General features: G+C 34.5%; 2 protein-coding genes across 2 annotated transcripts; one reads left to right on the top strand and one right to left on the bottom strand.

Annotated features, from left to right (window-relative positions):
* The first annotated feature begins 2,104 nt into the window (after window positions 1–2,104).
* Window positions 2,105–4,515, top strand: LOC120273845 (PHD finger protein ALFIN-LIKE 1-like). The gene is made up of 5 exons (XM_039280565.1): window positions 2,105–2,204; window positions 2,293–2,325; window positions 2,397–2,619; window positions 3,891–4,008; window positions 4,077–4,515. Exons 1-5 carry the CDS (start codon window positions 2,105–2,107, stop codon window positions 4,326–4,328), a joined length of 726 nt encoding a protein of 241 aa, XP_039136499.1. The 3' UTR covers window positions 4,329–4,515.
* An 87-nt stretch (window positions 4,516–4,602) lies between these two features.
* LOC120273843 (probable 2-oxoglutarate-dependent dioxygenase At5g05600) lies at window positions 4,603–10,353 on the bottom strand. The gene is made up of 3 exons (XM_039280564.1): window positions 9,857–10,353; window positions 9,429–9,768; window positions 4,603–4,876 (listed from the first exon to the last, which is right to left on the bottom strand). The coding sequence occupies exons 1-3, from the start codon at window positions 10,351–10,353 to the stop codon at window positions 4,631–4,633; spliced, it is 1,083 nt and encodes a 360-aa protein (XP_039136498.1). The 3' UTR covers window positions 4,603–4,630.
* Between the last annotated feature and the right edge of the window lie 517 nt (window positions 10,354–10,870).

The following is a 10,870-nucleotide window of genomic DNA, read 5'->3' as shown; positions in this document are numbered from 1 at the left end:
AAAATTGTCAGCTTGGAAGGTCAAATTCCTCTCTTTTGGGGGAGGAGGAGGGATTAACCTGAGTCAATTATGTTCTTTCAACTATCCCAACCTACTAGATGCCAATCTTTAAACTTTCATGTTGGGTGATTAAGGCAATTGACAACATCAAGAGGGACATCATATCCCTTGGTTAACAGATAATCGAGCACTTGGGGCCTAGATTGGTAAATTGGAAAAGATTATGTAAACCAAAATAACAAAGAAAGTGGGACATCTTAAACCTGAAGGACTTTAGCTTAGCCTTGGCAAATGGTGGTGTAAAGTATCAATTGGAATCCCATGGTGTGGATCAAAAGTCAAACATTTCAATTACTTTCAAACCTTTTCCTTTTGGAACCTCTATAGTTAGCTACGTCGAAAGTGATCATTCTTCTAGAGTGGAGTACTTAGCTACCTACCTGTCTTTAGATCTTGTATCTCCCATAATATTCAAGTGCAACCCTCTTCTAGTTAATCTGATAAATAATTGAAAAATTGTGCACCCCGATTAATTTGCCAAGAGTTGTTTAGAACTTCATGACAACCTTTCGAAACTATATGGGATCTCAATATTACCTTACAATATCTTCTTTCCTATATAGATATGACAGTTTTAGAAAGAATTAACAAGTTCTCAACACTCACACAAGAATCAAGTGATGGTAAGCGTTGGTACCTCACAACCAACAGGGGTTTCACTACCAAATCCTTCTACATATTTTCATCAATCGTGGTGGTATGATCTGCTCGATAATTAGGTTGATTTGGAAAGGTGCATGTCCAAGGAAAAATTGATCTCTTCACCTGCCTTGCTTGGGATAATCGAATACTCACCCTTGAAATCTAGTAGCAAGAAGATGTGACCGGTTGCCATTTGTTACATGTGTGCTCTGTCATGCGGGGATCGAATCAACAGATTATCTTTTCCTTCGGTGCCCCTTCGATGATCACATATGGAATTTCTTCATCTGAACTTTTGGAATTCCATTTTCCCCTGACTCTTTGGAGAGGTTATGGAGCTCATGAAGACCATGGCTTTCCTCAATCCTCAATGATATCGGGGATTTGATAGTTAGGGCCATCATCTAAAGCATCTAACTAGAACAAAATGCACACATTTTTTTAAAATGATTTTTTATCTTCACAAGTATCATTTTATTATCAAAGTCATACATATGTTGCTATTATGGATTGGTGCAGCTCCAGATACCATAAAAGGCGAGACTAGAGGACTCGGTTGCCACATCCAAATGCAACCTTGAGTTCCTAGGGAACCTTACAGAGCCAGGCGATCATTCTGAGAGCACTACCTGGACAGAGGGTGGCACAGCTGGCCGTTGTTGTTCTATATTTCTCCTTGTCCTGTTGTTGTTTTTTTTTTGTGTTTTTGTTGTACCTTGTCTGTTTTCTTATGTTGTTTTTAGCGCTTTATTCTTGTAATCATTCTCTCTAAATCCACTTTTAGTAGAGTTATTTTCTATTTCTTGTTTGCTTTTTTTTGTTTTGTTTCATCTTTGTCAATTTGTACTTTTGGTTGCTCTACCTCTTTAATATATCGAGATTTATCTATTAAAAAAACACTAAAATTTGAATAATCAAGACTTGATTTAGTTACAACCTTGGCAATAGAAAAATAATAGTTTTCTTCTATGCTAATTGAGGTAAGCAGTTTGTTCACTTTATCAAAAAAAAAATATATATATATATAAATTTACTAAATAAATTTGAATAAATTTAAATAATTTTATCTACAACCATGTTAAAAATTAAAATGATTATCAAATTACCAAACACTGCTGCAACCTCAATATTTTTTTTATATATATATATATATATATATATTGATATGAGAGTGAGCGTCCAAACTGAAATAAAAGTTATTTCAGGGGTACATAAGTAAGATAGAAACATAAAACATCCACGCAGGATCCGTGGACGATTAAGATCAACCAGTGATCCAAACGATCTACGGTTCAGATCAATTCCCGGGAGAAAAACACAGCTGTCGGATCTCGTGGGTCTCTTCCGCCTCGCTCTCTGCCCAAATCTCCACAGCTTCCCGAAGATCTCGAAGCTTGCTGCCATGGAGATGAGCTCGGTCTCGTCCACTCCTCGCACCGTGGAAGAGATCTACAAGGACTACAGTGGCCGCAGGAGTGCCATCGTCCGTGCCCTCACTCATGGTTCGCTCTCAATCCCTTGATTTCCCTTGATTTCCTTTCGTTTTTCTCGTTTTCTTCATCACTGATTTGATGGAGTTCTGGTTATCAGATGTAGACGAGTTCTACTCCCTCTGTGATCCAGGTGAGTCTCAGATCGGCTTCTTGATTGCTCTTATCTTGGTAAATTTGGCTTCGTGATTGATGTTTGTGTAGATAAGGAGAACCTCTGCCTTTACGGGCATCCGAATGAGTCCTGGGAGGTCACGTTGCCGGCTGAGGAGGTGCCTCCGGAGCTGCCGGAGCCGGCACTCGGGATCAATTTCTCCAGAGACGGGATGCAACGCAGGGATTGGCTCTCGCTTGTTGCTGTCCATAGTGATTCGTGGCTTCTTTCTGTTGCTTTCTATCAGGGAGCTCGCCTCAACCGCAATGAGAGGTATACTTTTGGTATTGTGCTCTTGATTCTATGCTTATGCTTGTTCATTGCTTCAATCTTCAATGTTTGGATTGTGATTGATTTGAGGTTTATATGTTCTGTGTTTTTCTGTGTATATGTTTCATATGCTTATTTGAAAAGAAAAAAAAAAACATATTTTGACTTTCAATTGTGAGCCTTGGATGCCATGTTAGGTGAGATCAGGACAGCTTCCTGGTTATCCTAATTGTGTTTTCATGGCTTCTCTCATTCAGAAGGTAACTATATTTGACCAAATTTGTGATATAGCTTGTAATGGGGTGAGTTCCATTGGTGGCTACAAATGTTTCATCATTATAACACGGTAGCCACACATTTTTTTTTTTAACTTTGTGGCTACAAAACTAATCTCCGGTTGCACTGATAGCCGCAATGACATGTTTGGGGCTATTTCCGGCGAAGTTGATGAGGTGGCCACAAAACACATGATCTACGTAGGAAGCCATCTCATCAACTTCGCCGGAAATAGCCCCCAAATATGGCATTGTGGCTATCTGTGCGACCGGAGATTAAGTTTGTGACCACAACGTTATAAAAAAAACATTTGTGGCCACAGCGTTATAATAATGAAACATTTGTGGCCACCGGTGAAACTTACCCCTTGTAATGGTGTTATGAGTTGAGTTTCTTTTGAAGCTATATATATAGGAACATGCAATTTTTGCAATCGAATTTGCCTTCTTTCTACCTCTTTTTAAGGATGCTTCACCTTATCTGCACTTAAAGGAAAGATTGTAATGTTTCCAACAATCTTTAGTGCTTGTGGTAATGATTGGAAGTGTTGTTTATGTGTCACTTGAAGGGTTTCCAATGGGACAGGTTTGTTCAGGATTGAGCTTGAGATGTGTACTGTGTGATATATATGGGAAGTTGATATTGTGAAATATGGACAGTGTCAAATTCAGAACTTTTGTATTGATTCAGATCAGCTTGACAGTGTATAACTGTGATTGGTTAAGCAGACCAATCAACTGTATTTTAAGTATACTTGTGCATATATTGGAACTTAGATAATTGTACTATAGTTTGTGTAAAACTAGCATGAATGTTACAAGTCTCAGAGCTTGATACAAATTGAAGTGGTTCGTTCATTCAAATGTTTTACATAAATGGCCCAGTTTTGAAGTTTAGCAATGTCTTTCTGTTCAACTTCATTTACTCCATTAGTTCCTTGCCACTTTGAAGCACAAAATTTTATGGAAAATCGTTCAGCTGGTGTTTAAAACTGGCAGGAAACGACTGTTTAGCATGATCAATGATCTGCCTACAGTATTTGAAATGGTGACTGATAGGAAGCATCAAAAAGACAAGGGTATGGACAGCGGAAGTAAATCCAAGCTGTCAGCGAAGGTAAGATATTCAGTAATATGATGTATACTTTTTCCTCTATGGCTTGATTAACAAATTGGTTTATTCAGCGCTCAAGTGACGGACAAATAAAGAGCCATTCAAAGCCAGTTGATGATGATTTCGGTGAAGATGACGATGAACACAGTGAAACACTTTGCGGAACTTGTGGTGGCAACTATAATGCAGATGAATTCTGGATTGGGTGTGATGTGTGTGAACGGTGGTTCCATGGGAAGTGTGTGAAGATAACACCTGCAAAAGCCGAGAGCATAAAGCAATACAAATGCCCTAATTGCAGCTCGAAAAGAGGAAGACCGTAGCTTGAAGACATCTACTTCTTCCTTCTATAGCTCATTATTGAAAATTCGTCCGTGTTTGACAAAGCTGATATATTTATGCTTGGTAAGAGATATTTCTGTAAACAGCGCATTTGTATCGTTTTGTTTAGTGACTGATTGTTTGCATGTATTCTAGTAGCTGGCAATCTAATCAAGTTAGAGTTTTCAACTCATTTATGCCAAGAAAATGTTAGGGAACACCCAATTTCTCCGTAATACTTTTGATTGTTAAGATCCTTCGTGTCAAAGAATTCATACAATGAGTATTGATAACGATGGGTGCATCACGAGGGCTTCAAAGAATCAACTTGGGCTTTGCCGTGTAAGCCCTGCTTGCGCAAGATGAGACGGTACTCATTCCAAGTCACGGGCTTACAAAATGCAGGTCGAGCTGGGGTGACAAGCTCTTTGGCTGGGCCGATGAGCATGTCACCTCTCGGGTTGTAGAAGAAGGCGATGGAGACTCGCTCCTCCTCTGAGTTCACCATTACCCGATGCTCGACGCTTTTGTAAATAGCATTGCTCACCATCTGAATGAAAACATGTACAAATTTGTTAATAAGTGTACATGGCAGCTGTTCTTTGTTTGGATATAGTGTTTGAGAAGCAAGTTTCAAAGATGTAAAAATCATTCAACAACTGATGAGACATGAAGCTGGAAGTCAAGAACACAGAGAATCAGTGTAGGAAAGAAAAGGTTCAAGCATTGCTCATGGTTGTTTACTGGGCCAGGGTATGTAACCTGTTTAGTAAGGGTTTTTTAGCAACATATAATCAGTTAAATCTTCCTATTAAGATTGTTCAGAATATAAAAAATATTTTAAATTTGAAATATTTATTGGATTGTTTTGTAATAGAAAAATTGATATTCCATCCTTAAAAAAAAATGATATTTCATTAGTTTCTCAACTTAAAAGGAACTGTATATAAAATTTTCATAATAATTTGGAACTTTTCCATTTCGACCAAACTATTACTCTTACTATATTAATTTCATTAGATTACCAATGATTTCTTCTGTGCCAGTGAAATAAAAAAAAAAAATGGAAACATGTACCTTAATCTATGGGATAAAATAAAGATAATCATCAATTTCAAAATCCACTAGTTTTTAATTTTTTATTTATTTTTAATAAAATGAACAAGTTACTCACTTCAATTAATGTTATTCACTCACTTGTTGTGTAAATGCTAAAAACTAACATATATATTTAAATAAATTAATAAAAGAACAATGTTATTTTTACCGAATAGATTTACCGAATAGGTTCCGAATGACGTGAATGCCCAACTTGTCATTAGACCTGTCCATGAGCCGGGCCGGGCTTTATCCATAATTACTAAAATTCAAGCTTGTCCAAGCCTGGCCCAGCCCGAAAATATGGGCCTTAACCCTTGTCAAAACCCGCCCAAATTTAATGATCTCTACCCAAGGCCCGCCCAAGCCCGTCCAAATAGGTTTTTCATCAAATAATATATAAGTTATAAAAAAAACTTAACAATAATATTAATATGTGAATATGACCGAATATTATTTAACAAAACACTTAAAAATTAAAATACCAAATGCAAATATTTATACAATTATAACAACTAAAATTCAAACCATTATAATCAATGACAATCAACAATAAATATGTATTATATAAGTACATACAAAACTAATTAACAAATAATCAATAGAAATTCAAACCATTATATATATAAATATATACAAAACTAATTAATAAATATATTTTATAATTCGGGCCGGGTCGGGCTTTTAACAATGAAAACCAAACCCGACCCATTTTTAAAATGAGCTTTTTTTGTCGAAGGCCCGGACATCAGGTCCTATATATTTGTCCAAGCCCTCCCATTTTTCAGGCGGGCCTTCGGGCTTGGGCGGGTAGCCCGGCCCTTGGACAGGTCTACTTGACATCCACGTCATTATTTTATTATATAAACTTCAAATTTGAACTTTAAAAATTCTTAAATACTTAAAATTAAAAAAAAAAATAAAAAACTATATCTAAAATTATAAACCCAAATACTACAAAATCTGTACCTAAAACTCTAAAATTTAAAACCCTAAATAATAAATACTAAACCCTAAATCCTATGCCCTAAACCCTAAACAATAAATCACAAACCTTATCATTTACATGTTTATTTTTTACGATTAAATGTTTAAATTTAGAATTCAGATAATAAAAAGAAATTAAAATTTTTCTTTTTTAAAAAAAATAAGGAAAGAATAACGTGGATATTGACATTGATGCCAACTTAACATCCATGTTATTCGAGAAAAATCTATTTAGTAAAAATATCATTACTCATAATAAAATTAAATATAAAAAATTAATATTTAAATTAAATATATGGATAAATAATTTAGGAAATAAAATTTTTAAAAACCGACACTTAACACTTATAATGCCAAAGGGAGTATTCTTTTGATCAAATTTTGTTTCCAAAAATAGGAAAGATTGCCTAGGTTCAGAAAATTTTATCCCTCTGCTATTCACTCACTTGTTGTGCACAGTTACTTACTAAAAACATAACATAAATATTTCAGAAAAGTACAATTTGTTTTTTTAACAATATAGGATCCAACCGCTATGATGAAGACACTTAGACACCTACATGTTTCAACTTCTTGTTTTGTCAATAATAATAATAATAATAATTTTAATTTTAATAAATGTTTATTATCAATATTGTTTGGTTAAAATTTAATATATTTTAAAATTACATTGTGAGATTCATAAGGCTTCATGGTATGTTGGATTATCTAGATGAGCAAAGAATAATTGGAGTTTTTTTTCTTATATTTATTTATTATATTTTTTACTTTAAAAGCTTGTGAACAGTACTAATATAATAGTTGTGTTTATAAATAATAGTTCAGTGAAAAATTATATGCACAATAATTTAAATTATAATTTAATTTAAATCGTCAAAAAATTAATTTTTACTAGAGCTACCTAACAAAGCTAAAAAAAACCAACGCCCATAAATTACTAGCCTCTCTGTCTCTCTCTTCATTTGATACCGACACCGTTAATAACTACAAGTGTTCTACGGAGAACGTCCGTAGTTGACATATTATATATATAGATTGTTCAAATCATCATATAAATTTTTCTTCTTTGAAGTTATCACTTTAATCTATTTACTTTATCTAATAATTATTTTGACTCAAATTGTTGCATAATATCACATGACATCTTAATTAATTATGTGCTAATTAGTATCGAAGCATGAATCTATTATTTTTAATTAGATGGATCATAGTTATTAAATCCGGATCGGCCCAATGGTCGGACCGGTTGACCTGATGACCCGGTGCTTAAACCGGTCCGGGTCTCTAATTAGACCTTTTATGCAATCAACTCGCTTTGACCCAGCTTGACCTGCTTTAACCGGGTCAAACCCAGTGACCCATCTGAGTTTCCTTAACTCGGCCGGATCAATAATTTATAATTGAAGTGACATTTTCATCCTTTGATTTTTTTTTTCTAATAAGTTGAAGGGTGTATATGTAATTTTGTTAAGTTTATGTTTTTTTCCTCTTTTCTACTGCTTCCAAATAAGGCATTAACAATTGTTTTTTTTTCTATTTTTTCCATCAAATTATTTATTTGATAACTAATAATTCATTAATATTATTATATATCTTTATATAATTTAAAATAATTTATAATTTTAAAAATAATACTTTAAAATATTTCTATTAACCTAGCATTGACCCAAATGACCGACGGTTGAACAAATTGACCTAAGACCCAGAGCCTCGACCGGATTAATGCCCGAGTTGGGTCTGATAAGTATGTGATGGATTCTAGTCTTAAAATTGACTTATCTATTTATCGACTCCTAAATATCAAATCATTACTGGTAAACTTGCTAAACAATATAACACATTTATATATTTTCTTAATACAATAACTGTGTGGTTTTTAGATTTTTTATAATAGATTTTTTTTTGAGAAGGTGGACGGATTATTCACCTCAACCAATAATGTCGTGAGAGGGAGTTGATCTCAATTTCTCACTGGAAAAGAAAAAGAGTCACTATCTTTACAAGGATGGACCGTAGTAGACATCTTGGAAAAGGAGGCCAACCTCCCAAAAGTTGAAATTTTTTTTTATTTAATATATATAGGCCCAAAAGTAAAAAAATTCTTACTTTATATATATATATATATATTAGGTATATATTTAGAGAGCCAGTTTTCAGAGAATATTGTTGATAATTATCTAAGAACGTTCTCTCCCACCTGTTGGATTGAAATCCAATGATTAACATCATTTATTCCATAATTAGTGTTTTTTAAACAGTTGAGTAGTAGTACAATAAAAAATGGGATAAACAGTATTTTCATCTTAACCATATGATTTTCCATCACAACAGTAATAAAATAAATCATATCCATTCACCCTTATTAACACCTCTCCTATTCAAATTAGTCATCTATGGAAGCTCTACATGCGTCTTTATATACTCCATTTTTTATTATTTATGCGGAAACTCTGCTTACCTCTTTATAAATGGTATTTTCATCTCAACCATATCATTTACGGAAGCTCTACGGCATATATTTAAATTTAAATTTAAAATTTTAAACTTATACATAATATTTTTATTATTTACAGTTGAGTTCTTTTTTTGACAAAGTGTGAAGATCTGCCACTGCTTCTTTATATACAAACATACTAATAATTAAGTCATATGAAATCAACATGTTTTTCTAAACAAAGTACTTGGAGTTGAGTACGAATAATCATGTCAAAACCTAACTTAATTTAAAACCAACTTGTTTTAAAAGCAACCAATGAAAATTTTGACTAAAAAAAATCAATAGTTCAACTGATAAATTATAAAATTTTGACTAATGAATAAACATTGATTAAGTGTCCTCCCTTTAATCAATGTTTATTCATATGCAACCTTTGAAGTAGGGTCATTGTGGATCTTAACATCAAACAAAAACACATTTGTTTCAAATAATTAAAATAAACATATTTTTAATAGAAAACACACCAAGAATCTTTAAAAATAAAGAAATAAAAAGCAAAGAGAGTGAGAAAAAATGTGACCTGAATTTGGTCTCCAAGATTGACTATGAAAGCATGAGGAAGTGGTTGAACAGTAACCCAAGCACCATCCTTGTGAACCTGAAGTCCTTGAACACGCTCGTCGGCGAGCAACACAGTGACTCCACCGGGATCCGAGTGCGGTGACAGCCCCAGAGTGAGCTCCGGCTGAGGACATCTAGGGTAGTAGTTGGCTCTCATGGTCACCCCTACTCCTTCATCACCATACCCTCCAAACACTCTCTTCATGTACTCCTCCTCCAACCCCAAACTCTTTGACACCATCTTCATCACCTTCTCACAAAACTTCACCACCTCTCCCCCACACTCTTCAACCGTCTCCCTATATATATAAATCATTTACGTACGTAGCCATGTAAGCATGCATTTGTTTATGTATATATAATATATATATATATATAGATGTTTACCTAAGAGTTTCAGGGAGGCATGGCCACTTGTTATGGTTCTTGAGAGACAAAGGGAGGAGGTTAAGGAAGAAGTAGTCACCCCAATCAAGAATGGCACCTTTTTCAATCCCCAGACGACTGCCATAACCTTCATAGGTTTTTGGAGTATTAGCATACTTGATTTTCTCCTCCATTGGTAGATGAAAGAAGTCTCTCCATACTTGTCTTGTTCTCTCCATTAACTCTGGTCTCACACCATGGTTCACTATTTGAAAGAACCCCCATTCTTTGCATGCAACTGAGATCTCATGCATTGTGGCATTGCATGCATGTTCATCACCTTCTAACCCTGCAAGGTTAATCACTGGTATGGTTTGTTCTTGTGGTGTTGATTTTAGGATTTCCGGCCGATGGGAAGGCGGTTTTATGTAACGATAAGGGACGATGGTGTCTCCGCTTTCGGCAATGGACTGAACGTTGATGATTGGCTCCGGCCAGTCTTCCATGCAATATTCCATGAGAGGTCTCTAAGGATTGATGATAATGCATCAATATAACTTAAGTATATGCATGTGGTTTACTTATTATTTTGGTATTAATAGGCAAAATTGGTTAAAAACGTGCGCTAAATCATGAGGTCTTTCATTGAATGAGAGATGTCTTAGTTTCCGAGTATTGAACCTTTTCTAAAATTTATATGTAAATACATAAAAAAGTTAATATTATGTGGATTTGGTCAATTAAAGCGGAGGCAAAGTTTGTGAAACAGAAGTTGGTGGTCAAATGAGGAGATGAATGAGGTTTTGAGCTGAGGTGGTGCTATTAACTTATTGTGATCACTTAAGTTAGCCTTCTAGAGAAAAGGACGTACATATAGATATTATGAGTACTGAAGAAACGTGAGACAAGAGGATTAAAGTGTACATGTTTAACTTTTACATGGCTTCTTTCATTTCTCTTTGAAGCTTCCTCTTTTGTGATTATGGTCATGTCCTGCTTTGAAATTTTAGTACATTTGTTGATTTAGCAAGTGTT

Source organism: Dioscorea cayenensis, chromosome 12 (genome assembly GCF_009730915.1).
Source record: "Dioscorea cayenensis subsp. rotundata cultivar TDr96_F1 chromosome 12, TDr96_F1_v2_PseudoChromosome.rev07_lg8_w22 25.fasta, whole genome shotgun sequence".
Taxonomy (NCBI): Eukaryota; Viridiplantae; Streptophyta; class Magnoliopsida; order Dioscoreales; family Dioscoreaceae; genus Dioscorea; species Dioscorea cayenensis.
This window is presented reverse-complemented; position numbering and strand designations above follow the sequence as displayed.